This window comes from Acomys minous (assembly GCF_964271855.1).
Source record: "Acomys minous genome assembly, chromosome: 10".
Lineage (NCBI taxonomy): Eukaryota > Metazoa > Chordata > Mammalia > Rodentia > Muridae > Acomys > Acomys minous.
The window spans coordinates 68,655,578-68,682,802 of NC_140491.1; the positions used below are offsets into that span (position 1 = coordinate 68,655,578).

A 27,225-nucleotide genomic window follows, 5' to 3' on the forward strand; every position below is an offset into this window, starting at 1 on the left:
CCTTTGGTTGATTTGAACTTTTCTTGGCAGCAGTTTGAGCCGGAATTAGCTGTCAGCTTCCCAAACTGATCCTGTTGAAGTATTGGAGTATGGAAACAGGTGTTTTGTGGACTATGCTGTCATTTACTCTGAATTGTTGATTTTTCCCTGCCCTCCCTCCCCTTTTCTCTCTCTGTCCTTCCTTCCTTCTTTCCTTCTTTCCTTCCTTCCTTCCTTCTTTCCTTCCTCTCTGTCTCTCTCTTTCCCTCCCTCCCTCCCTCCCTCCCTCCCTCTCTTTCTCTCTTTTTTTTGAGACAGGGTCTCTCTGTGTAGCTCTGGCTGGTCTACAACTCACTCTGTAGACCAGGCTGGCCTCAGGCTGGCCTCAAACTCACAGAATTTGCCTGCCTCTGCCTCCCAAGTACTGGGACTAAAGGTGTGCACCATCACTACCTGGCTTATTTTTATTTTGTTTTTGTTTTCCAAGACAGGGTTTCTCTTTGTAACCTTGGCTGTCCTGGACTACTTTGTAGACAAGGCTGGTCTCCAACTCACAGTGATCCTCCTCCTGCCTCTGCCTCCTGAGTGCTGAAATTAAAGGCATGCACCACCACACCCAACCTTATTTTTATTTTTTAAGACAAGGTCTCATTTACCCCAGATTGGCCTCCCAGTTTCTGTGTACCAGAGAGTGACATTGAACTTTTGTTTTGTTTTGTGTTTTTGAGACAGGGTTTCTCTGTGTAACCTTGGCTGTCCTGGACTTACTTTATAGATAAGGCTGGCCTCGAACTCACGGCGATTCTCCTGCCTCTGCCTCCCCAAGTACTAGGATTATAGATGTGTGCTACTGTGCACAGTGTCCTTTTTTTTTTCTTTTTTTGAGTTATTATGTTTGTATGATTGTATTGCCAGCATATATGTGTGTTTACCATTTGCCTACCTGGTACTTGTAGGAGCCAGAAGAGGGTGTCTGATCCTCTGGAACTGGAGTTATAGATGGTTGTGAAACACCATGTGGGCGCTGGAAAGGAAACCCAGGTCCTCTATAAGAGCAGCCAGTGTTCTTAACTATTGAGCCATCTTTCCAGCCCCAACCTTTAACTGCTGATTCTATTGCTACTTCTGCAGTGTTGGGGTTACAGGCTTGCGCCACTACAGACCCAGTGTCTCCTTTTAAAATAATCAGATTCCCAGACTTTTGCAAATGTATGGCAGGATGTCCTGTGTGCCCTCCCCAGCCTGCCTAGTCCAGCACATCTGCCAGGTGACCAGACTATAGCCTGGATGGTCTGCAGTGCCCCCCAACTGGCAGGAAAGCATTGATTTTTCCAGGCAGATTCTCTTCTCTTCATCTCATTTCATCTCTTCTCTTCTTTCTTTTCCTCTTCTGACTTAAAGAGAAAGGAAAGGGTTTACAGAAGAACATCTGGAGGGATGTCTGTCTGTCACATGTGCAGGGACTAAGCCCCTCTGCACTAGGACTTTTAGAGCATCCATCCCAGTTTGCTTTTCTTGTGAGGGTGTCACTTAGACTAAAGCAGCACAGTTAATTTTTCTGTCCCATGCCACTGGTCACCCAGATACACTGCTCTTGCACCCTGCTTCCTGAGTGGGTTGTCTGCTAGTGCTCAGCCACTTTCACTGTCCTTGGATGCGCCTGAAGGCAGTGCCACTTTGCTCTGCCTGTGATATGTGACTTTTAGTTGAGCTTTTCCACTGAGACTGCAGCTTCAGGGCAAGCAGGCTCCTTCAGAGAAGGCAGTTTGCAAAGCCAGCCATTTCTCTGCCTGCCTGCTTGGTGGAGCAGATCACAGACATGGATTTGACTTCCTCCTGAAAACACCTGCAGCCCCACGGGTCTGGATAGGGTTGTGTACAGTTCCTGAGGGATGGGCACACCCAGCAGTGAGTCTAAGCCTCACACCCAGCATTGTGCAGTATGCTGTCTACAGGGCCCTGTGATGGCCACACTCTGACACCCACAACCTCTGTGGACCCTCATACCACCCTAATGGGACAGCTGTTCTCTCCTCAGGCTATGTCAAGGGAGGCGAAGCAGCCTATTGGGTTGCCAGCTTGTATGATGTCGATCTGAGGTTGCAACCTGCCAGGCCAGAAACCTCTCACTCCCTGTGGTACTATCAACATTGGCTGCTGCTAACCTGGGTCTGCTGTGTCTCTTTACAGGGGAGCCTGGCCAGAATGGGGAACCCCAGAGACTTCTGCCCTCACCTGGACTCCATAGGGGAGGTGACCAAAGAGGATCTGCTGCTTAAATCTAAGGTAGAGAGACAGTCCTCAGGAACTGGGGCCCAGCCTAGGGCTGCCATGTGCTTGGGAGAGCCTTTGTGAGGCAGGGCAGAATTGCCCTGCCCCCAGCTCTGCAAAGCTGTCTGTGCGTAATGGCCCTGCTGGCATCTGCTTGGGAGCTCTCTTCCAGGCTGGGTCCTGTTGCCGTTAATCAGTTTAAATCAACCCCCTGAGGGCCACTAATGGCTCCATCCATTTCCTCTGGCTGGATACACCGCCTTCATAAGGCAGGAATGAGCGGACAGAGGTGGTTCTTGTTTTTCTTCTGGCAGCCTGGGCAAGTGAGGTACTGCCCAGCCACACCCTAGCCTCCCATACGTCCTTACAGATATAACCCCTAGTTTGCTTGGGACACTTACCTACAGGGGAAAATGAGCTTCCCCGCTAAGTGGCATACAGCCATTGTCATCTTCTGGGTTTTGAAGTAAAATTCTGTAAAGAGCCAGCATAGACTAAGGGTGTGGCTCCGTGCTGGAGGGCTAGCAAGACCTAGGCTGTCAGGTATGGTGGTGTGCGCCTTTAATCCCAGTACATGAGAAGCAAAAGCAGGTGGGTCTCTGTGAGTTCCAGGTCAGCCTGGTCTACATAGAGTTCCAGGACAGCTCCAGCTACACAGTGAGGCCCTCTCTCAGAATAAAACAAAAGAAGTGAGCATACCAAAAAGTTTTTCTTCAAAGGAGCAGGAGTTAGGGGAATCTGAGAGCAGGGACGAAGATGAGGACTGTGAGAGAATCAGTTGGCTCTGGCAGAAAGACTCAGCTGTGTTCAGCATCTCTCTGGGTATCCAGAGACTTCCAGAACAAGGCCAGTGGTGTTTAAAAAGCCTCAGAGCAGGGCCAGGGGTGTTGGCGCACACCTGTAATCCCAGCACTTGGGAGGCAGAGGCAGGCAGATCACTGTGAGTTCGAGGCCAGCCTGGTCTACAAAGCGAGTCCAGGACAGCCAAGGCTATGCAGAGAAACCCTGTCTCAAAACACCAAACAAATAAAATAAAATAAAATAAAATAAAAGCCTTAGAAGGGGCTAGCGAGATGGCTCAGTGGTTAAGAACACTGGCTGCTCTTCCAGAGGACCCTAGTTCAATTCCCAGCAACCACATGGCAGCTCACAACTGTCTGCAACTCTAGTTCCAAAGAATCTGACACTCTCTCACAGACATACGTGCAAGCAGAACACCAATGCATACAAAATAAAATAAACAAACCACTTTAAGAAAGCTAGGCATGATGGTGCATGCCTTTAATCCCAGCAGAGGCAAAAAGATGTCCGTGAGTTCAAGGCCAGCCTGTTTTACAGAACAAACCCAGGACAACCAGGGCTGTTACACAGAGAAACCCTGTCTTGAAAAACAAAAACAAAACAAAACAAAGCCTCAGAGAGACAAGGATGAAAGCAGAAGCTGACAGTGCATCCAGCACAGAGGTCAGGGGCTGCTCAGACAGACTCCTTGCTAGGATGTTGCTGATGAAAGCTGTGAGGCTGCCTTTCAGTCAGCATAGGAGCCCTCCACTCAGAGCTGACATCACAGAGGAAAAGGAGCCCTGACCATCGGGGAGGCTCTGGGGATCAGTGGGAGTGTCTGCTAGCCCATTTAAGGTTTAGCTGGTGGATCTGAAATACAAACATGTGATTTAAAAAACTCACTCAGATAAAGTGTACAGGTGGTGCGCTGTGAAGGCCTCTGACACCGAGGCCTTTGGGATGTGTGCGCTGCAGCTGACTGGAGAGGACGTCCTGTGCTTCCCTCCCTCGGCCACTGACACCTTTCTCTCCTCCCACCCTCCCGCAGGGCACCTGCCAGTCGTGTGGTGTTGCTGGACCTAACCTATGGGCTTGCCTCCAGGTAAAGGATGCTCATGTTCTAGAGTCAGTCTGAGCTCTGGCCTAGGAGTACTTAACCCCAGTGGGCTCCAGGGATGTGCCCTAGGATGACTGCTCTAGGATAGCAGCCATGAAGAAAAACAAAGGAGAGCTGGAGAGATGGCTCAGAGGTTAATCTCCATCAGCACCTAGGGACCCCCTACTGCTCAGGTTGCCATTCATCAGAGTGAAAAATTGGGGTGGTGACTTTACATCTACGTAGTGAGTTCCAGGATAGCCAGGGCTATATGGACTCCATCTCCAAAAACAAAAAGAAAAATGAGAAAGAAAAAAGAAAGAAAGAGAGAGAGAGTCTAGGTAGGTATATCAAGATGTGGTGCTTTTCTCCAGAAAGTAGAATTATAAGTAATTTTCATTTTTATTTGTAAATAATATTCAAATTTTCTTTTTAAAAAAGTTTCATGGGGCTGGAGAGATGGCTCAGAAGTTAAGAGCACTGTCTGTTCTTCCAAAGGTCCTGAGTTCAACTCCCAGCAACCACATAGTGGCTCACAACCATCTATAATGTAACCTAGGCCCTCTTCTGGTATGAATACTGTATAAATAATAAATAAATCTTTTTTAAAAAATCATTATTTTTACAGTGTTCTGCCTTCATGTAAGCTAGCAGGCCAGAAAGAGGGCACCAGATCTCGTAGATGGTTGTAAGCCACCATGTGATTGCTGGGAATTGAATTCAGTAGACCAGGCTGGCCTCAAACTCACAGAGATTCACCTGCCTCTGATTCTTGGGTGCTGGGATTAAAGGTGTGTGCCGCCACCCCCTGGCCAACATTTATATAAGTATGTGACATATTTTATAATCATGCAAAATGTTATTTAAATTTTATTTTTAAAAGTCCATGTGTGGTGATACACACCTTTAATCCTGCCATTCAAGAGGCAAAGGCAGGAGGATTTCTGTGAGTTGAAGGCCAGCCTGGTCTCATAGTGAGCTCTGGGACACCCAGGCCTACTTAGTAAGACCCTGTTTCTTTGTTTTGTTTTTTTAAGGAAAATAAAAAATTATTTAAAATACCCTTTTATTTTTTGCTGGGCAGTGGTGGCACACACCTTTAATCCCAGCACTTAGGAGGCAGAGACAGGCAGATCTCCGTGAGTTCAAGGTCAGCCTGGATTACAGAGCAAGTTCCAGGACAACCAGAGCTGTTACACAGAGAAACCCTGTCTCAAAAAACAAAACAAAACAAAAACCGTTTTTTCGAGACAGGGTTTCTCTGTAGCCTTGGCAGTCATGGGCTCGCTTTGTAGACCAGGCTGGCCTCAAACTCACAAAGATCTGCCTGCCTCTGCCTCCTGGGATTACAGGCATACACCGCCATACTTGGCTTTTTAAAAATATATTTTACCATAAATTATATTATTATTATTTGAAACAGGGCTTCTCTATGTAGCCCATGGCTGTCCTGGAACTCAATTTGTAGACCAGGCTAGCATTGAGCTCAGAGATCCACCTGCCTCTGCTTCCAAAGTGCTAGAATTAAAGACATGTGCCACCATTGATAGCCAAAAAGTTTCATTGTTTCATTTATTTATTTGTTCGTTTGTTTATTATAGTCAGGACCAGTCTCTACATAGCTCTGACAGTCCTGGAACTTACTGTAGAGATCAGGCTGGCCTTGAACTCACAGAGATCCACCTGCCTTCCAAGTATTAGGATTGAAGGCATGTGCCACCACACTCAGGAAAAAAATCCTTTTTTTGTTTGTTTGTTTGTTTGTTTTTCAAGACAGGTTTCTCTGTGTAGCTCCGGCTGTCCTAGACTCACCTTGTAGACCAGGCTGGCCATGAATTCACAGCAATCCACCTGCCTCTGCCTCCCAAGTGCTGGGATTAAAGGCGTGCACCACCATGCCCAGCTCTAGAAAAAAAATCTTCAAAAAGCCAAAAAAAACCAAAAACAAAAAAGACTCCAGCAAGCTGGGTGTGATGATGCACACCTGTAATCCTAGTATATGGGAGGCAGAAGCAGGAAGATTGTCACAGGTCTGCACTCGGCCTGATCTACATAGCCACCCTAGTTACCTGGCATACCTTGTCTTAAAAATTAAATCAAACAGAAAGCCACCAGCAGAAACAAAAAGATGATGTTAAGTGGTGAAAACACCAAGTCAGTCTTTGTAGAAGTTACAGGGTTTCAGTTGTACCCTGGCCTGTCACGCAGAATGAGGATTGTAGTCCAGCAGGTACCCAGGAGACAGCCAGAAGGGCTCAGAGAAACATGGTGCTTCTTCAGGGGACCTCCAGGTCCTCCAGAGCACAGGATGCTATGCTTTGACCATGGCCCTACGGTCACAGCCAAAGCTTATCCTGTGCTGTCTGTCCCTGACGCCTGGCACTCCTGGGGAAGGGGGAGTGTGGTGGCCACTGCCTTTCAAACTGAGGTGAAGGTCCATGATGGAGACTGGGCTTGGGAGGAGTCAGATCTGGAAGAGACAAGTGTGAGGCCAAAGGCAGGGGTCCGAGGTGAGCAGACCCTATCGCGGGTTCCAGCTGCTGCCACCCTGTATTTTGAACATCCACTGCCGACTCAGTGCCCTATGTTCCTGGCCCATGAAGTAAAGGGACAGGTTCTGGCCCCAGCATCTGGACATAGTGTCTACTCCACTCAGGGCCAGTTGGTGGCCACCCTCATCCTCGGTTGTGCAGGCCTGGGTTGTTTTGGGGATGGAGACCCTCAGTCACATGTTGGATATCAACAAGCCACATTGCGTTGGGGTAGAGTTACGGACTCACAGTACTGACACTGTCTCTTCTGTGGGCCCCAGTGCACTCTCACTGCCTCTCTCCCCAGGTCACCTGCCCCTACGTTGGCTGTGGAGAGTCTTTTGCTGACCATAGCAGCATTCACGCACAGGTGGGTCTGGTGGCCAGGAAACCCAGGACACAGCCATTGCCAGCAGCCTCCCAGCCCCATCTACTTGCCCCAGGCCTTGGCGACTGGGCCTAGAAAGGAGAGCAGTCACAGTCAGTCACAGTCACAGCACAGCTGCTAAAAGGAAAGCAGGCACAGACCCGCACACTAGCCCTGTCTGGTGGATGGCCACCCTGGCAGAGCTAACCTGGGCTGGGGCAGGAGGCAGGGCTTGCTGAGGCAGGCCACCTGCTTGGCCACAGTGTCGTCCATCTTATTTTGGATCTTACCCTCCAGGAGAAAAAGCACAACCTGACTGTGAACCTGACCACGTTCCGGGTGTGGTGCTACGCCTGTGAGCGGGAAGTCTTTCTCGAACAGCGCCTGACAGTCCACCTGTCCAGCTCCTCGGCCAAGCTGTCAGAGCAGGTACACAGCTCCGGCTCAGGCTGGTTGCTGGCAACAGCGTTCAGATGGGGCAGTGTGAACTGAGCCCAGGAATCTAAAGGAAGCATGTGGCCAGGAGCTCTTGTCAGCAAGCGTGCTGAGCACAGTTGTTTGAAGGCCCATGTAGGGCTGAGGGGGCATAGAGATGACCAGGAGCAGGGAGGACTGGGTAGATGTATGGATCCATTCGTGCCTATGGGGTCAGAGGGTCCCTGGTGGTCCTACATCTAAAGTATATCTTGAGGAGTGTGAACGTAGTCTCTGCAGCATGCTCTGTGGAAACCACTGGGAGACAGCAGTCCCTCCCGCAGCAGCAGGGCACTGGGCGCTCCTCAGGATGGCAGGCTCAGCCCTGGCCTGGCTGGTACCTGATAGGGGCAGCATCCCATCTGTCAGGCTAGGCTAGCAACCCTGGAAGACCAGGCTGTGGGCAGTGGGATCGTATTAGTGTGTAGGTTGGATGTGCAGGTTGGAGTGTGTGTGTGGCTCTGTTGACTTCCTGCTGACACAACTTGTCGATAGCTACTTGGGACAAGCATTGAGTGTGACTGAGAGATGTTTGTAAAGTTTTTATCTTTAATTTTTAAAATGAGGGGAGAAAAAATTGTGTTTCTCCGTCTTTAATCCCAGCATTCGGGAGGCGAGGCAGGCAGATCGTTGTGAGTTCGAGGCCAGCCTGGTCTACAAAGCGAGTCTAAGACAGCCAAGGTTACACAGAGAAACCCTGTCTCGAAAAAACCAAAACCAAAACCGAAAACAAACAAACAAACAAACAAACAAAAAGATTGTGTTTCTCCTCTGTGTATGCACGTGTGTTTGTGCTCATGAGTTCAGGAGCTGGAGGAGGCAAGGGAAAGTGATCAGATCCCCTGGCGCTGGGGGAGGCGGATATGAGCCTCCAGATATGGGAGCTGTGTGCTCTCCAAACCACTGACATGACTCTACAGCCTCAAGTTGTTCAGACTCTAACACTCAATAGTGTCCGTCTTCGCTGTGTGTGTCAAGTGGTAAAAGCATAGAGAGGTGTGCGGCGGTTAGCAGTGGCTCAGGGGGCTGGGACTGCATGCTTCTACTTTGTTCCTCTCCTGCCACCAAGGTCTTGTAAAGGAAGCAGCAGTTCTTGCAAATCAAATGCAAGTCTGGGGATTCCCAGAACAGTGTCCCTCGTCTCCGTCTCCCCTCCTGCTCCGTGTTCTTCACTGTGCTGAGCTCACTCAGAGCTGGGCCGATGCTGCAGGGCTGCTCGTGCTTCCTCAGGAAGAGGTCCCCTCTTTCCTCACCCCAGTTTTCTCACTCTGGGTCTTTTTTTGTTTTGTTGAGACAGGGTTTCTCTGTGTAGCCTTTACTACCCTAGACTTGCTCTGTAAGCCAGGCTGGCCTTGAACTCACAGCGATCCACCTGCCTCTGCCTCCCAAGTGCTGGGATTAAAGGCGTGAGCCACCAGCGCCCAGCCTCACTCTGGGTCTTTAACACAGGACTCCCACCCTCTGAAAGCTGTCCCCATTGCTGTGGCTGATGAAGGAGAGTCCGAGTCAGAGGATGATGACCTGAAACCTCGAGGTAATGGCTGGCAGCCAGGGAGCTGTGGGCCAGGCTGGTAACAGACAGCACCAGGGTCTTGGGAGCTTTGGGTCAGGCTGGTGATGGATAGCACCAGGGTCTTGGGAGCTTTGGGTCAGGCTGGTGATGGATAGCACCAGGGTCTTGGGAGCTTTGGGCCAGGCTGGTGATGGACAGCACCAGGGTCTTGCTGGCTCCAACTGCCATGACACAGAGGGCAGGGTGGCAGATCACAGAATATGCTGTCTCTAAAGATGTGGTCTCTCTCTCTCGGCTGCATGGTGCACTGGCCATAGGCCATGTGCTGTGTGGCCTCCAGGTCTGTGTTGTTGGAGTCTGAGCTGGGCAGAGTGGCTAAGGAGCCCGTTTATTTGGCACACGCAGCCCTGCTTAAGTGTTCTGAGCAGCAGTGTGCTGACTTCCTGGGAGAGCTCTGGGTGGAATGCTCCCATTGCGCTCTGGTAGGGCCTGGGGTGTGGAGAGCTCAGCGCAGAGTCTCCACAGGACGCTCAGCCCTTCTCCTCCATGCTGCCTTTAGGCCTCACAGGCATGAAGAACCTGGGGAACTCCTGTTACATGAACGCCGCCCTGCAGGCCTTGTCCAATTGGTAGGTTGTCCTCCCCTGAAGGAAGGGCGGGGGTGGCCCTAGCCAAACCTTAGGAAGAACAGCAGCCTTCACCCTGTGCAGTGCACCTTGGCCATAGACATTCCATAAGACACACCTCAAGACCCCTAAAACCAGCCATGCCTAGTGACTGCCGCCTCGTCAAGTCTCATGTTAGCCCTCAGATGAGCAGAGAGGAGGAGGCATGATAGGCAGGCCATGGCTCACTGGTAGAGGGTTTGCATAGCATGTGCAAGGCCCTGGGGTTCACCCCAATACTGTGTACATGTAGCCTATCTGCAAGCAAGTAAACTCACTGTAACCCAGTCGAGTGGGGAGTGTACGTCAACGTTTACTGAAGTGGGAGGTGCAGAACCAAGCTTGTAGAAAAGGGAGCTTGTGGGGCCTAAAGAGATGGCTCAGTGGTTAAGAGCACTGGCTGCTCCTCCAGAGGTCCTGAGTTCAGTTCCCATCAGCCACATGGTGGCTCACAACCATCTATACTGAGATGGTACAGATAGAGCACTCGCCTACATAAAGTAAATAAACTTTAAAAAAGGTTTAAAAGGGAGGTTGCCAGGAGTGGTGAGGGCATATTTAGTGGAGGCCCCTACACATTTGTGATTGAGAGTGTGTGTGTGTTCATTGTTACACCCACACCCCACACCTCTGACCCAGCAATGACAAAGCAAACCCAGCAGCCCTCCCTTTGTCCTATGTGTAGTTGTATGTTAACACGCAGGAAGAAGGGGGAAAGGGAACAGATATGGATACCTAGAAAAATCTGGGAGGACAGTTCTGTATACATGTCTGACGTTGTTCTATGTATCCAAAATTCCTCTGAAAGGGCCTGTCCCAGCACCCCATAGTAACCTGACTACTGTGTACTTCCAGGCCCTGTCTCTCATAGAGTCCCCTACGGAGAGGGAGGGCTTGGGGGATTTTGATCTAAGTGGGTTCCTTCTAGTTATCTGCAGGACGTTCTGGGTGTGGTGGCCTCATTCTACATGGCCATTTTGGCCTTTTGCTGCTCACTTTGTTTCTTAAAACAAAACAAAACAAAACACTCTATTTGTTGTGCGTATGTGTGGGCATTGGTGGAGTCAGGGCAACCTTAAGAGCTGCCTGTCTCCTTCCACCATTTAGGCTCTGAGGATCAAACTCAGGTCATCAGGCTCAGTGACAGGCACCTTTACTCACTCAGCTGCCACTGTCTGGTTCCCTCCAACTAACACCAAGTTCCTCCCGTTTCTGTTCTGTCCTGGCCTTCCACCCTCAACCCAGCCCCCCACTCACCCAGTTCTTCCTGGAGTGCGGGGGCCTGGTGCGCACAGACAAGAAGCCAGCCTTGTGCAAAAGTTACCAGAAGTTGATCTCTGAGGTCTGGCACAAGAAAAGGTGAGTGTCTCGGTCTGCCCTTGGCTGGGAGTGTGGGGCGGGACTGCCCATCCTCTCTTTATGGAGCGCACTCTGTGGATTCTTCCAGAGCACGCACATGCTCATGTTGAGCCTGCGCGGCATGCCTAGTTTTATCTAGTTCTGGTTGATGAGTGGGGAGACAGAGGTCCAGAGCTTGTGGCATCCATCTCCTTCCCAGCCACAGAACTTGCGACAGTGCAGCTAGGGGTCTGAGCTGATGTCAGGCCTGGGTGGCAGCTGTTTTGACAGATGTCTGTGCTGAGGCCTGGAGACCATCTTGCCAGTGTCAGGTCTCAGCGAAGTCTCTGGCTGAGGGTGGGGTACTTACACAGGGGTGCTAGGTGCCTGAGGGTGGGGTACTTACACAGGGGTGCTAGGTGCCTGAGGGTGGGGTACTTACACAGGGGTGCTAGGTGCCTGAGGGTGGGGTACTTACACAGGGGTGCTAGGTGCCTGAGGGTGGGGTACTTACACAGGGGTGCTAGGTGCCTGAGGGTGGGGTACTTACACAGGGGTGCTAGGTGCCTGCCAGGCCAGGGCTGTGGCAGAGGGAAGTGGATGTAAAGATGAGAAGCATGGCTGGGCCGCCTCCGCGCCAAGGGGAAGGAAGGGCAGTTGCTTACAGGCCCTCATTAGTTCCCTCTCTGCTTTTCCTTCACACCCGGGCCCAACCCCTCACCTGACTTGTCCTGACCCCCTGGGCTCCTTAGCCTTTCCCTAAAGGCTCCTGGCAGCCGCTAGCCGACCTCTGTTGCCAAGCCTGCCTGCTTTCCTAGTCCCTAACTCAGGAGGCTCGACTGACTCTCCCTCTTCCTCCTGTCCCTCCTGCCAGCAGCTGCAAAGGTTTACAACATTCCTGCCTGGTTATTTTCCTCCCAAACTGTAACAAAATGGTCCTCAAGCTTCCAAAAGCAAGCAAGCAAAAAGAACAAATGTAAAAGTAGAGTTGGGAGTGCCTGGACATGAGCCCACAGGCACGTACTAGGTCTGGAAGTGGATTAGGACACGATGGTGTGCTCTGTCACAGGTCAGAGGTCAGAGTTGCTGGGGGGGCGGGGCCCTGAGTGCACTTTAGCCTGATGTTCTAGGGATACCGCTAGGGTCCTAATGTGCTGCACTCTCTAGTGGGAGCACATTGCTAATAGTATTTCGTTGTACTTTTGTGAGCGCTTGGGTTTTTCAGCAATGAATACATACTGTTGATGAGAAAAGCTGAGGCAACAGCTAGCATTGCTGTCCTTGCTTCTGGATGTGGACCCTGTGGGCTTGTCTCCTGGCCATCGGGGCCAGTGGCGGTGGTGGGAACAGCCCCTGTGGAGTCTCATCTGCCTTGCCCTCTGCCTCTCCAAATGTCTTAGCTCAAGGCTGGCCACCTGGGCTAGCAGGTTTGGTCTTCCCACAGGCCAAGCTACGTGGTCCCCACCAGCCTGTCCCATGGGATCAAGTTGGTCAACCCGATGTTCCGAGGCTATGCCCAGCAGGTAAGCTGTCTAGCTGCTCAGACACTGGCCCAGCCAGAGCAGACCTCACAGCAGGCAGAAAGGCCAGGCATCTGCTATCTGAGCTTTTTTACTCACAAGGATAGGAGGACTCCCAGTAACCTGCTGGTCTTTAGCACTGCATTCCAGACAAGGAAACTGAGGCTTAAGGGACCAAGTCACCCATACCAGTCACACAGCCAATAGGCAGCGGAGAAAGACCCCAGCACCTACCTGCAGCACACCTGTCCCTCTGTCCTGGGCTCACAGCAGACATCGTGTGTGTGTGTGTGTGTGTGTGTGTTGCATGCACACGAACATGTACACACATGAGGACAGAGGCTGATGTTGAATGTCCTCCCTTAATCACTCTCCACCCTGTTTTTTGAAACAGGAGCACTTGACAACCTGGAATGTACAAGTAGGCTAGATTTACTAAGCAGGAAAACGTGAGACCCCCTTCTCTGCCTCTCTAGCTCTGGGGTTGTAGGCGTGCAGCGCTATGTGCTGCTCTTTAGTGGGTGGAGGGGGTCAGACTTGGGGGCTGCCTCTACCTCCTGAGTGCTGAGTGCTGGAATCAAAGATCAAAGATATGCTCTACCATGCCTGGCAAGAAAAACTTGTTTAAAACTCAGAGAGCACCTTTGAAACCCAACATAGCGTCCTGTTGGGAAAGTCACAGGCTAGGTGTAGTGGCACACACCTTTAGTCCAGCATTCTGGGAAGTAGAAGCAGGTGAGTCTCTGGAGCACGATACCAGCCTGGTTACACAGTGAGTTCCAGGGAAGCCAAGAAAGGGAGGAAATTATGAAAGCAAGCTGTGCCATATGAGCTCCTCAAGCCATGCAGAGCCCACAGGGCCTGCTGTATGACAGGGACCCTCGCTAACCTGTAGTCAGAGCTGACCTGTTTGGGTCACCTCTTCTGCTGCCTCTATGTTGGTCCCTCTGATGCAGTGCTGGGCACTGGAGGGGCCTTGACTCTCTTGTCTGCCACCCAGTCCAGGCTGGGGTCCCTGAGAAAGTCCACACTGCTTCTGCACTTCCCGTTCTGGGAAATGGTGACTGCAGAGACCTGGGCTCATTGCCTACCACGAAGGGGGAACATTGGTCCCACGTCACAGGGGAGCAAGGCTCAGAGATGCTATACATCCAGGCCACACAGCACAGGGGCAGGGATGGGGCAAGGGGAAAGTTGAGCCTGTCCCTTACCACTAAGTGGCCTTTACTCTGGGCAGAGCTGTGCTGCCTTCAGCCAGGGTGGACACCATCCAGTAGTGCTACTTGGCTACTATGTGACATCCATCAGGGTCCCAGCAGAAGCTGTGTTTCTGAGTCTAAAGCCTGGCACAGCTGTAGCCTCTCTTGGTGGCCATAGGCTATCTTGTGCTTCCATGTGGGTTGAGAATTTGGCAAGGGACACACAGAGCTCTTACTGTTTAAAGGTAGGTGTGTGTGTGTGTGTGTGTGTGTGTGTGTGTGTGTGCGCGCGCGCGCAGGTTGGAGGACGACTTTAGGGATCATCCCCATGAGCACAGCTCACCTCCGTTGGCACAGCTCCTATTTGTGTGTGTGATGCTCACTGATGCTTAGGTTGAGCCTGGCTGAGCAGCCAGTTCCAGGGACCTGCCTGTCTCTGCCTCCCCAGCGGTAGGACTCAAGCGCATGCCACCTACCTGTTCTTGTTTTCCATGTGGATTCTGGTTCTCATGCTCAGGTCCATATTCTTGGTGTGTCAAGAGCCATCCCTCCTCTTGTAAAAGGGAGAAGTGATGGGAGGTAGTTGAAGACTTGTTTCCATGTTTTCCTGCCCTCCTAATGCACAGAGGCCATTGTGGGTTCCACCCACCTCTCCCAGGGTCTTCCATCAAAGGTGGAACCTCAGTTGGCTCTGGCTGCCAAGGAGCCCACTTCCCTCATGTGGTCCAGGAGTAGTTTGGGGATCATCAGATTCAGCTGGGCTTGGAGCACATGTCTTCCAATGCCCTCGGTCCCTGAGGTCTGCGGCCATCACCAGTTCAGTAGCTGGCTCTGCTGGCAGGCCACCTCCCCGCTTCCTGCAGGGCTGGATTAGGTACTGGGTCCTCAAAATGACAGCATCCTTCTGGGGGAAGCAACTTGATCTGTGTCCTACCCACGTACGTCAGGAGAGTGAGGCCCTGCTTCCAGGGCCTCTCCTGCTTCCACTGTGTCACACACTGCGTGGGGGCATGTGGGCAAGCAGGAAGGTACAACAGTAGAGAAAGGATCAGCTTGGCTGCCTGGCCTTTTGGGTAGCATTATTTGGTGCAGTGCTCTTGACAAATGTAGCTTTCAGTATCCTACACTTTTACCCTTCCCAGATCCCTGGTGCCCTGCTGCCCTCTGCTCAGTGGCTGGATGTGGCCTCTCGTCTCTCTTGCCACCCTGCAGAAGCAGTTGGAGTTGGTTCTGTGGTTTACACCCAGGTCCCATGGCTGTTTGTATGCTGTGTGACCTGAGAGGAGTCCTGTTGTCTCTCAGCCTTGGTTGGGAGGGGGCCAGCACACAACTATGGTGGAGACTGCCTCAGGGGGCTAAGCCGCTTGTCTGCACAGTGCCTGCCAGAACCTTGTGGGCAGAAGCAGCAGTGCCCACAGTGGCTCTTCTATGCCTGGAAAGCCCCGGTGACACGGTCCTGGTTACAGGACACCCAGGAGTTCCTACGCTGCCTGATGGACCAGCTTCATGAGGAGCTCAAGGAGCCCATGGTAGCCGCTGTGGCAGCACTCAGTGATGCTCGGGACTCAGATTCCAGCGACACAGATGAGAGGCGTGATGGCGACCGGAGCCCATCAGAGGACGAGTTTCTGTCCTGTGACTCAAGCAGTGACAGGGGTGAGGGTGATGGGCAGGGGCGTGGTGGAGGCAACTCAAAGGCTGAGATGGAGCTGCTGGTCTCAGACGAGGCAGGCCGAGCCATCTCTGAGAAGGAGCGAATGAAGGACCGCAAGTTCTCCTGGGGCCAGCAGCGTACCAACTCGGAGCAGGTGGACGAGGATGCTGATGTGGACACAGCCATGGCCTCCCTTGAGGACCGGCCCAGCGAGGCCCAGCCACCAACACCTAGGTCCACCAGCCCCTGCCGGACCCCAGGTATCTGCCAAGCTGGTCACTGGTTGGGCCATTGGGAAGTCACAGCCTGTAAGCCCTGTGTCTGTTGCCTGCCTCACGCTCACATGCAACAGTGGAGTGCAGGACACTCTGCTCTAAACCCTCCCACAGGCTGGGACCAGCCTTGGCGCCAGGTTCACTGGGCTTTCAGAGCCACAGCCTGCCTAGTTTTGAGCGTCAGTTGGAAACAGAGTGGATAACTCCTCCCAGTGTGTTCGCTGGGGCTGGGCATGGAGGAGAATGTGGGGAATCAGGAATATCGGATGCTGGCATGGAGGGCACCAGCTTGGCCACCCTGGCCCAGTACCTCCCCTTGCTGTCCCCAGAGCCAGACAACGAAGCCCACATTCGCAGCTCCTCTCGCCCCTGCAGCCCTGTCCACCACCACGAGGGCCATCCCAAGCTGTCCAGCAGCCCTCCTCGGGCAAGCCCTGTGAGGATGGGGCCATCGTACGTGCTCAAGAAAGGTTCGGGGGCAGTGATGAGCACAGCTGGGGATGGCATGGTGGCCAGTTGGGGGCACTTGCAACCTTGGTCCAGGCTGTGTGCGGCTCACTTGAGCCTTTAAACCCTTGTAACAGCCTTGGGATGTGAGAGGGAGCCCTATTTTATAAATAGTGGCGCTAAGGTGCCTAGGGGTGACATGTAACCAATCATGTGATCCACAGTGAGGGCTTCAAAGTGTGGCTGAGGAAGCCTCTCTGCCTGTGCCTGCCACAGGGGAGGCTGGCCTAGTCCTGTGCTGTGTTCCCAGCCCAGGTGCCGAGCACGGGTGGCCGGAGGCGGAAGGAGCAGAGCTACCGCAGTGTCATCTCAGACGTCTTCAATGGCTCTGTCCTCAGCCTGGTGCAGTGTCTCACCTGTGACCGGGTGGGTGTCCAGGGGAAGCTGGCACTGCTTACCACCCGGGCAGGGTGGACTCTCCCTTGGGGCTCCCTACCCCAGGAGCAGGCTGTCTGCCTCATCTGCCAGGGCAGCAGACGCTGGCCGAGGTGGGTAATAGGCTGATCTTCACCCCATAGGTGTCTACCACTGTGGAGACATTCCAGGACCTGTCACTGCCCATCCCTGGCAAGGAAGACCTGGCCAAACTTCACTCTGCCATCTACCAGAATGTACCAGCCAAGCCGGGTGCCTGTGGGGACAGCTACTCCTCCCAGGGCTGGCTGGCCTTCATTGTGGAGTATATCCGGCGGTATGCCCATCCTCCTGCTAGCTGGGGTGTCCAGTCTGTCCTGCCTGTCCTGGGTCTACCAGCAATGTAGAGACAAGCATTCATGGGGCTGTGGAGAGTCCATAGATTGGGGGGCTGGTGGCCAGAGGATGCAGAGGGGTGTGCTGGGTTCAGGGTCTTGGTTACTTTGGGATAGCCTGGACTAGATGTTCCTTGAAGGTAACAACTAGAGAGTGGCCAAGCAGCAGGTAGAAGTGAGGCTGCATCTGTGCCCAGGCCTGAACTGAGGAGTTACAGGCAGCGTTATTAATCTCTAAGGCAGCTGGCCTAGGGGAAGGGCACATAAGCGCCCTCAACTGCCCCCCAGCCCTGGACACAAAATGTCCAGCCCTGGGCTGTGTCAAGCTGCCCGTCAGGACCACACCCCCATACCCAGGCCCTACAGTGCCTGTCACCCTTTCCTGTCTAGGTTCGTGGTGTCCTGTACCCCAAGCTGGTTTTGGGGGCCTGTGGTCACACTGGAAGACTGCCTGGCTGCTTTCTTTGCTGCTGATGAACTGAAGGGTGAGGATATTGTGAAGCGCCCCCTTGTGGCCATGCCTTAGCTGCCCTGCAGCCCAGGGCTAATGGTTTACAAATGGACCTGTGACTCTTGGCTGTTGAACTGTGGTTATTTCTACCTTTCAGTGGGTAGAGGGGTAATTCACTTTAGCTTTGTGTTCTTTGATTATTGTTTGGTTGGGTTTTGGGTTTTTGTTTGGTTTGGTTTGGGTTTGGGTTTTTGTTTTTTTTTTTTTCCAAGGCAGGCTTTCTCTTGTAGTCCTGGCTGTCCTGGACTCGCTTTGTAGACCAGGCTGGCCTTGAACTCACAGAGATCCGCCTGCCTCTGGCTCCAAAGTGCTAGGATTAAAGGCGTGCGCCACCATGCCCAGCAGTGTTGTATATATTAAAATCACCTTACACTCACCACCACCTCCATTCCCAGAATATTTTTAGCTTGCAAAAACAAAGCCATATCCATTGACAGCTCCTGTATCCCCCTTCTCCGGTCCCTAATAGCCACCATTCTGCTTTGTTGTGACCCCACCGCACGCATGGACACACACACACACACACACACACACACACACACTCGTGCACACACACCTCCTGCTTTTCGGTGTGGGGATAGAGTGCAGAGCCTTATATCTGCTAGGATCGTGCTCTACCACTGAGCTACATGCTAGCTGCTCTGCTTTCCTGATGCATGAGACTCCTACTTCCTTACGGAGCATGGTGCCTCCCAAAGAGTGCAAACATGGCTCAGAACTGTCCTCCATTTATATCTGTCCTATAGGTAGACCACACCTTCTGTCATCCAGCTCGCCTGCGCCTTCTCTCTGCCCCAAGCTCATTTTATTTTTTTGTTTTAAAAAATATTTATTTATTACATATACAGTGCAGGCCAGAAGAGGGCACCAGATCTCATTATAGATGGTTGTGAGCCACCATGTGGTTGCTGGGAATTGAACTCAGGACCTTTGGAAGAGCAGCCAGTGCCTTTAATCTCTGAGCCATCTCTCCAGCCCCCTCAAGCTCATTTTGTAAGGAATGTGAGACCGTCACCTTCCTGCCTTCAGTGTTGGGGTCCCTCCTATTTTGTCTGCTGCCTTTTTGTTTGTTTGTAGTATTGCCCATATGGGAGTTTCCATGCTTCTAGGGCCAAATATTCCTTCCTTCCTTCTTTCCTTCCTTCCTTCATTTCTTTTTTCTTTCAGTTCTTTCTCTGGAATCCTATCTTTTCCTGCCAGTTTTCTTTCCCCTTGAACGTCATTCATATTTGTCCTTTGTGTCCCCATTTCCACTCCCTGCTGACCTCTTGCGCTTTGCTCCCCTGTGCTAGGTGACAACATGTACAGCTGTGAGCGGTGTAAGAAGTAAGTTGTGCTCTGGGGGCCTGTCCCCAGCGTTCTCTTGCTTGCACTTTCCCCTGGGGTTTCCTGAGATAACTGTGCTGGCCTCCAGGGTGACTAGATTTGGAGGGGACTGACCCGGCTCTCATGTCCTCCTCTGTAGGCTTCGGAATGGCGTCAAGTATTGTAAGGTCCTATGTCTGCCTGAGGTGAGTGAGACACCTTGGTGGTATTGGGCTAGGGTCCTTGAGGAAGGGGGTGTCGGAGTGGCCTGTGGGGCGCTGTGAAGACTGACCCTGTCCCTGCACAAGCACAGAGGGGGCATGAAACTTGCAGGGGTGCTCTGAGTGAGAGACCCCGGGGAGTGCTGACAGAGAGTCCCATCAAAACAGGAGTCCTCTGAACTTGAGCTCACTCTTGTCTTGGGGGCTTTCTGAGGTCTGCCCATGTGAGCAATGCAGCTGGGGTTGGCACAGTCTTCTGTAGTTGGAGCAGAGACAAGTCCCAGACTGCGGCCTGCATGGTGTGCTGAGAGGCTCCTCAGAGTCCTCAGGCCAGGGTCAGAGCATGGCAGGCTGGGGCAGAGGCAGAGCCCTACAGGGACCAGCCCAGCTCATTAGCAGCGCCTCTGGCAGCCACACCATATAGACTGCTAGTCCTTGTGAGAGAAAGCCGGGCTGTTAGCTCTCATGTGGAGGTCTCTGACATGTGCGGAGTATACTACATAGATGCAACAGGCCTGGGCAGAAGCGCTATCTGTGAGCCTCCCTGTGAGCACCCCTGGATGCCCAGGTGACTGGCCCGCCTTCTCCCCTCAGATTCTGTGTGTCCACCTGAAGCGCTTCCGGCATGAGGTGATGTACTCCTTCAAAGTCAGCAGCCACGTCTCCTTTCCCCTCGAGGGGCTGGACCTGCGCCCTTTTCTGGCCAAGGAGTGCACATCCCAGGTCACCACCTATGACCTCCTCTCTGTCATTTGTCACCATGGCACAGCAGGCAGTGAGTATGCCCCCCGCCCCAGCCAGGCCCTTCTGCACTGCCTATTCCCTGTGGTCTCCATAACCTGGTGCTTGTCTACCAGGTGGGCACTACATTGCCTACTGTCAGAATGTCATCAACGGGCAGTGGTATGAATTTGATGACCAGTATGTCACCGAGGTCCATGAGACAGTGGTACAGAATGTGGAGGCCTATGTGCTCTTCTACAGGTGAGACTGGTGGGGACCCCCCCTCCGCCCCCACTGTCTGCCTGTGTCTGCTGTTTCTGGAGCTTTCCTGAGCTTTTCTGTGGTGTCCCTGTGAGAGGCTCAGGCCACACCCCAGCATGCTAAGGGGAGGCTCTGCATACACCCTGGCCGGGGTGTGGCCTGGTGTCCATGCACAGCCTGGGCCCAGGCCTAGTGGCTCATACCACTCTCCCGTCCATCCCAGGAAGAGCAGCGAGGAGGCCATGCGTGAGCGGCAGCAAGTAGTGTCCCTGGCTGCCATGCAGGAGCCCAGCCTGCTCCGCTTCTATGTGTCCCGAGAATGGCTCAACAAGTTCAACACCTTTGCAGAGCCGGGGCCCATCACCAACCACACCTTCCTGTGCTCCCATGGAGGTGAGCAGCCTGCCCCTGGGAGAGGGGTGGGGAGGGGGGAGGGGCCGCCCCAAGCCCCAGCTCTCCCTCCCTGTGCCTCCCCTTCACAGGTATCCCACCCAACAAATACCACTACATCGATGACCTGGTGGTCATTCTGCCGCAGAGCGTCTGGGAGCACCTGTACAGCAGGTAGGTGCTGGGAACTGGCGGCGTGACAGCAGGCTCTACTGCCCCTAGTCCCCAGGCAGCACATCTACAGCACCACCTTCTTCAAGTGCCAGTGAAGGGGACACAGTGGTTGGTGAGAATCCAGTCAGCCTGTGGGCTATACCGTGGAAAGCCCTTGAATATTGCCTTCATGCCTGAGGTGGGTGGTGGCCTTGAGCCTTCTCTTCATGGAGCCAGGACCTGTCACCCTGAGACTACTGCTCTAGCTTGGGGACTTCCGGGGCCAAGCGCAGCGCCACCAAGAGCAGGCAGTTCTCCTACAGTAACCGAGCCTAGACCGGGGCCCTGTGGAGCTGGGTATGTGGGATCTGGCCCTGGGAAAGAGGGCCCTGCTGCCAGCTGCCAGCGGGTGAGAAACAGGCCCTAAGGCCAGGGACCCTGTGTCCTACCTGCTGCCTCACTGCCCTGCACTCAGGCCTCGAGGCTCCTGGTAGCCACAGTATGCAGCAGAGCTCTAGGCACCTTTTGCAGAGAAGCAGGCACAGGGGACCTTTGCCAGCCTTTTGTGCTCCCAGTGTGATAGAGATGACGGCTGAGGACAGAGGGGCACCTCCCCTGCTGATGCTGGCTCTCTCTCTTCCTGAGCAGGTTTGGGGGCGGCCCTGCTGTGAACCATCTGTATGTGTGCTCCATCTGCCAGGTGGAGATTGAGGCCCTGGCCAAGCGCAGGAGGGTGGAGATTGACACTTTCATCAAGGTGCCTGCGGGAAACAGGGACTTGGGGACTGTGTGCTGTCAGGCTCTGAGGAGTGTTATGCAGAGTGGCGGAGGGTAGAGACTGAGAGCCTTCTGCTGGCAGAGGCGCTGCTGTTGGCAAGTGCTGGCGGTGTGCTCTGCTTGCTCCTGGCTTCAGTGGTTCGGGCTGAGCCTCTCTTTATTGTGGTTGCCATCCTGTGCCTCACTGGAGCGCTGCCCTGGGGACTGGAACACTCCTAGCTGAGGACCGCTGGGCTCTACACCCCCCTGTGGAAGGTGCCTGAGACTTACATTAAGTGTGAGGAGTGTGGCCCATCAGGAAAGAGGCTGCTGGGACAGGGACTGCTGCGGGTGGGACACAGGACAGGTCCTTAAGTATTTAAAATAGCGGGAAGGTATATTTCAGGCCCTTGCCTTGTGGCTGTAGGTGCAGCTTAGCACCTGAGTTGCCCTGGCATCATCCCCAGCACCTAGCACCCGAGCTGTTAGAGAGGTCTGTGCAGCATGTGAGCAGATGCTACATCTACAAGGGGAGAAAATGGCAACTTCCTGTGACCTTAGTCGGCATGAGAGAGTGCCAGTGGCTTTATCTGCTGTGGCCTGGTTGGTCAGTGGGGGATTGGTGTCTTTCTTTAAGATTTAGTTCATGTGTTTGAATGTGTTGCCTGCATATATGTGTGTGTGCGCACCATGTATACCTGGTGCCCTCAGCGGTCAGAGGAGGGCATCGGAATTGTAGTTATGGATGGTTGTGAGCTACCCAAGTCCTCTGCAAGAGCAGCCAGTGCTCTTACCCACTGAGCTGTCTCTCCAGCCCTGTGCATTCTTTCTTCTTGATGGTATCAAGGGGTCATTGATTTTCTGCCTGAGGCATCCACTGTTTATGAGAGACTCAGGGGCTGGGACGGGACTTTGGGAGGTCATGAGGAACAGGGGACAGATTGACTGGCCCCTGCCTGCCTTACCCTGCAGCTCAACAAGGCATTCCAAGCCGAGGAGTCTCCCGGAGTCATCTACTGCATCAGCATGCACTGGTTCCGCGAGTGGGAGGCTTTCGTCAAGGGGAAGGACAGTGGTGAGTGGAGGTGCAGGCCTGTGGGTAGGGCCTGCCTGAGACAGTGGGGACTCCTCCAGCCTGGTGGCACCACTGCAGCCCGCATTCCCTGTCTATTCCTGCTGACCTTGGGGTAGACAGTTCTAGACCTGGAGTATTTGTTTGCCCGCCCCCTTGGGTTTGCAGGAATGGAGACAGCCTTATAATAAGTGAGCTTTCAGGATTCCTCAAACTCACCAGCAAACAGTAGCAGACCTAGACCTGGGCCGTCCTCAGCCACACTCAGGCTTCTTCAGGCCAGGCTCTTGGGGGCCTGGCAGGTTGGTGGAGCCCGTGAGTGTCCTGTGCTAGGCACCGGCATCCTGCTCAGAGCAAGGACAGCCTGTGCTGGGGAGGGCACTGGGTCACTGCTCCAGCCCTGTCCTCTGCTGCCTGAAGCAGTCAGTGCGCCATGGTTGAGAACATAGCCCTTGGGCTGGGGCTCTGGCCGGGGCCTGGCTGCTGGCCTTGCCTCTGCCAGCTCTGAGTTGGCCAGGCCTCTCAGCTGGCCAGGCCTCTGTCCTGTAGAAATGGTTTTCCTTTCCACAGTTGCTGAGGGTTAGATGAGACGGTGCGGACCAGGAAGGGCACTCGGCACATGGTACCCACCACTGATGCCCAAAGCAACCCCATGTCACCGAGGTGTACCATTTTCTGGGCCCAGAGTCCTGAGAGGTTGACTTAGAATCAGAGAGAAGGCTCTGGACCAAGTGTCCTCTGCTAGCCTTGGCTCTGGCTTCTGTGGCCCCGAGGAATAAGCTTGATGAAGGACAGAGCTTCCCGTAACACTGAGCCCAGTGTCCTGTCTATTACAGAGCCTCCTGGGCCCATCGACAACAGCAGGATTGCGCAGGTCAAAGGCAGTGGCCATATCCAGCTAAAGCAGGGTGAGTCCCCCAGGACCCCACTAGCCCAGCCAGGTCCCCCGATTTACCTTCAGGCTACCAGGTAACCATGACTTCCTGTCCTTCCAGGAAGCTTTTCCCCCCTTTTCTTTTCCTTTTTTCCTTCCTTCTCCCCCCTCCCCCTCAAGACAGGGTTTCTCTGTGTAGCCTTGACTTTGTAGACCAGGCTGGCCTCAAACTCACAGAGCTCTGCCTGCCTCTGCCTCCCCAAGTGCTGAGATGAAATGCATGCACCACCATTTCCTGCTCTCAAAGTCCTTTTCCAAGTCCAGGCACAGAGGCCATGTAGGGGATACCAGGTGCTTGGCCTGTGTGCAGGCTGTCCAGGCCCCACACCACACCCTGCCTCTTCTGCTTGCTGCTAGCCCTGGGAAACCAGAGACAACAACCAGAGTCCTGTCCTCTGGGGCCCTCAGAGGAATGGCATTTCTACCACAGCAGCTTTTTGGGAGGGCCTGTGTTTACTCACCATCCGCATCCTTGTCCCCAGGGGTTTCCCACTGCCTAGCAGGTGTTTCCCCTGAGGACCCGCATACATTGTGGCCTCTGTGTAAGTGTCCCTCATCTGGTCCACAGGGGCTGACTATGGGCAGATTTCTGAGGAGACCTGGACCTATCTGAACAGCCTGTACGGGGGTGGCCCTGAGATTGCCATCCGGCAGAGTGTGGCCCAGCTCCCAGACCCGGAGGGCTTGCACGGAGAGCAGAAGATTGAGGCTGAGACTCGGGCTGTGTGACTTTGGCCAGGCTGAGGGCCTGTAGTTGGCCCTATCCCGCTCCAGACAGCCCTGCGTCCCTCTGAAGGCTGCGTCCCGCTGAGTGCCCACTGTCCCTGAAGGCTGGTGTTCGCCGTTCCCCAGAGGGTGTGTCTGTGCCCTGCAGCTGAGCTGCTCTGCCAGGTGCAGAGGCTGAGCGGCTGGTCCGCCGTGAGAGAGATGCTGTGCTGGAAAATATATCCTCTCAGGCTTCTGAGGACTCCTGACTGTCATCGCTGTGTCCCCGAAACCTGCCCTCTTGCTAACTTGGGCTCAGCTTTTGTCCCAGAAGCCCCATGCTGCGCCCGGCAGCCAATGCTGGACCCTGCCTGGGAAGGGGGGCCGGGAGTGGCTGTCACTTTTTGGGTATTTCCTGCTGTGGACTTGGCCCAACACATTGGGGGCTCATGGAGGCAGATGTCCATGCACAGGGACAGAGTGCATGTGAGGGCTCTGGGTGTCGGCCCACAGCACCTCTTATCATGGTGGAGGCCCAGCCTGGCCCTCGTTTGTTCTGTTGACTCTTATGGCTGGAACAAAGAAAGGGCAAGTTTTGCTTCTAGAGGGTAGAGGACCCACCTTGTCCTGCTGCGCCACTGGCAGACTGGCTGCTATTTGCCCAGTGCAGTGGCTCCTAAGCCCCTGAGGGATGGGGTGAAGCAGATACCTCATGTGCTGGTACACTTGCTCAGCTTCCTGTGTGGCCTACAGTGAGCCTGATCCCCTGCCCCGCCCCCAACTCTGGGTGGCTGTGGTCTGTGGCCACTCACACAAGCATGTGTCTAGAGTGTCCTGCAAGGCCACTGCAGAGGTACTGAGGACCTGCTGAGCCTGAGAAAGACTGTTCTGTTTCTGGGGTCCTGGAGAAGCCTGGACAGACCGTCTAGGGCAAGGTGTTCAAAGCTAAGTCTGGGGTGGTGACAGGGATCCTGGGACCAAGAGGCCTCCAGAGGACAGTGACTACCAGTCTCTTCAGAAGTGGGCACAGGCCCGGGTGTTTGATGTCCCTTAGGCCTGCTTCTTCCCACTGAGATGGGTGGCGTGTGGACCCACGGGCGGGCTGCTGCTGGGACATACCCTGTTAGCTGCCATCTTTTGAAGTCTGCTGTAGAGCCCTTGGCTCATTGCACTACTGTGACGCAGTTGTTCAGAATGTCACAATAAATATGCGTTCCTCCCTGCCCCTAGCTTGTGCTGTGGCACTGTGGTGTCTGCCTCCAGTGGTGATGAGCACAGCCAGAGGCCTGGGGAACCTTGGTCGGGGAGGTGGGGGAGGGTGGGCTGGGACACTACAAGTTCCTTTGCTGGGACCCACCAACCCCACAGGCAGCCCCAGCAGGGGTGTGTTTAGTGGCCAGCACCCCCACATGTTGGCTCCTAGCTTCTGTCACCAGACTGTCTTGACCTGCCAGCCACCCAAGTAATGACACGGAGACTTTCTATTATTATGAAAGCTTGGCCTTTAGGCTTGTTCCAACTAGCTCGTACAACTTAAACTAACCTGCTTATACTAATCTACGCTCCGGACCCTCATCTGTTTCTCTACATCTGCCTGGAGAAAAAGTCTCTATCTCTGCCTGGAAGTCCCTCCTATCTCCTGCCCAGCTATAGCTGTCAATGCTCTATTAAACCAAGCAAAAAATGATGGAGAAGATGCTTACAAAACACCAAGACAAAGCCAGCATGTTGGGCGGTGGTGGCGCACGCCTTTAATCCCAGCACTCGGGAGGCAGAGCCAGGTGGATCTCTGAGTTCAAAGCCAGCCTGGTCTACAGATTGATTCCAGGACAGCCAGGCGTACACACAGAGAAACCCTGTCTCAAAACAAAACAAAACAAAAAAACCAAGGCCTGCCATGATGCTGCTGCCTGTAATCCCAGCACTTAGTGATTTCCAGTCCAGCCTGGTCTACAAAGCGAGTCCAGGACAGCCAGGGTGACACAGAAAAACCTTGTCTCGAAAAAACCAAAACCAAAACCACCAAAAACAGGTGATGCTTCATAAAAATAACAACAAAATAAATAATAAAACAAAAATAACAATACTGGTCTGGCCTTTACAGAAATCAGCATCTGAATAATACAAAGGCAACCTTTACATGACCCACAAAAAGATTATCCTAACAAGCTTCCAGGCCTCCCCAGCAGTAGCCTGAAAAGGGGCTACAGAGTCACAGAGCTGTACCCCAAGACCTCAGGCCTCTGACCGCAGGTATGTCACCAGACCTTGTCCCTACAGCTCTGGTCCTGCTTAGTTGTGCTTTTTGGGGGAAAAGAATTTGAGGGTATGTATTTCTTTAAAGCATTGAGTTAGGGACTGGAGAGATGGTTGAGAAGTTAAGAGCACTGACTGCTCTTCCAGAGGTCCTGAGTTCAAGTCCCAGCAGTTACATGGTGGCTCACAGCCGTCTATAATATGATCTGAAGCAGTCTTCTGGCCTGTGGGTGTACATGCAGGCAGAGCACTTTATACATAATAGTAAATAAATTAAGAAACAACAACAACATTGTGTTCAGGACTTGGGTGTATGTAGCTCAGTGATCAAGCATGTTATGGGTCCCAGGTTTAATTGGTACTGTATGGGAGAGCAGACTGTGGCCATCAGCATCTCATCATACCTGAAGGTTCAGGAGCACACTGAGGAAAAACAAGGGTCAATGCCTTCCGAAATCCTGGGGTAGTGAATCACCTCCCTCCGCTAGCCTAGCATTTGAAAGGCAGAGGGAGGGAGAGGCAAGAGTTCAAGACCATCCTCAGCTACATAGTCTGGGCTACAGGATTCTGAGAACAACAAAACCCACCTGTGGGTCTGAGGATGCACCTCAGTTGGTAGAGTGTCACATATGCATGAGACCCTGGGGTTCATCCCCACCACTTAATCCAGGGCTCGTGGAAACTGCTTGAAATAGAAGCTGCAGGTAGAGGCAGAAGGCTCAGCCTTGGTCTCATGGGGAGTTGCAGGCCAGTCTGGACGACATGAGTCCCTGTGCCTTGCCTCTGTCTACAAGTCACTACATGTTTAGAGTGTCCCTAGAGACGTTTCAGTCATGCTCACTTTTGAGGGCGGCATAGATTTTAACTCAGCGCACACGTGGGCGGCTTCCTACGGTGAAGTTTCGTCTGGAGCTATTTTGGGGGCTTGGCAGCATTCATTTCTCCTACTGCGGGAAGGTGAGCTAGACATAGGCCCTGGTTTGCATCAAGACGCCTCTGTAGTTTCCCTTGAAATAA

At 53.3% G+C, this 27,225-nt stretch overlaps 1 protein-coding gene across 4 annotated transcripts in view; it reads left to right on the forward strand.

Annotated features, from left to right (window-relative positions):
- The window catches only part of USP20 (ubiquitin specific peptidase 20), a 33,137-nt gene extending 7,956 nt beyond the window's left edge, over positions 1-25,181 (forward strand). For all 4 annotated transcript variants that reach the window (XM_084799944.1, XM_084799947.1, XM_084799946.1 and 1 more), the window contains 23 exons: positions 2,170-2,265; positions 4,082-4,135; positions 6,968-7,030; positions 7,325-7,456; positions 8,951-9,035; positions 9,574-9,643; positions 10,925-11,038; positions 12,462-12,540; positions 15,203-15,650; positions 15,995-16,135; positions 16,423-16,538; positions 16,691-16,863; positions 17,312-17,406; positions 18,725-18,758; positions 18,898-18,943; positions 19,553-19,733; positions 19,816-19,942; positions 20,166-20,335; positions 20,425-20,506; positions 21,134-21,242; positions 22,214-22,316; positions 23,150-23,221; positions 23,816-25,181. In XM_084799944.1, coding sequence (XP_084656070.1) covers positions 2,185-2,265; positions 4,082-4,135; positions 6,968-7,030; positions 7,325-7,456; positions 8,951-9,035; positions 9,574-9,643; positions 10,925-11,038; positions 12,462-12,540; positions 15,203-15,650; positions 15,995-16,135; positions 16,423-16,538; positions 16,691-16,863; positions 17,312-17,406; positions 18,725-18,758; positions 18,898-18,943; positions 19,553-19,733; positions 19,816-19,942; positions 20,166-20,335; positions 20,425-20,506; positions 21,134-21,242; positions 22,214-22,316; positions 23,150-23,221; positions 23,816-23,976 — 2,736 coding nt within the window. In that variant the 5' untranslated portion in view covers positions 2,170-2,184 and the 3' untranslated portion in view covers positions 23,977-25,181. The remainder of the gene's footprint in view (positions 1-2,169; positions 2,266-4,081; positions 4,136-6,967; positions 7,031-7,324; positions 7,457-8,950; positions 9,036-9,573; positions 9,644-10,924; positions 11,039-12,461; positions 12,541-15,202; positions 15,651-15,994; positions 16,136-16,422; positions 16,539-16,690; positions 16,864-17,311; positions 17,407-18,724; positions 18,759-18,897; positions 18,944-19,552; positions 19,734-19,815; positions 19,943-20,165; positions 20,336-20,424; positions 20,507-21,133; positions 21,243-22,213; positions 22,317-23,149; positions 23,222-23,815) is intronic.
- Positions 25,182-27,225: the final 2,044 nt, after the last annotated feature.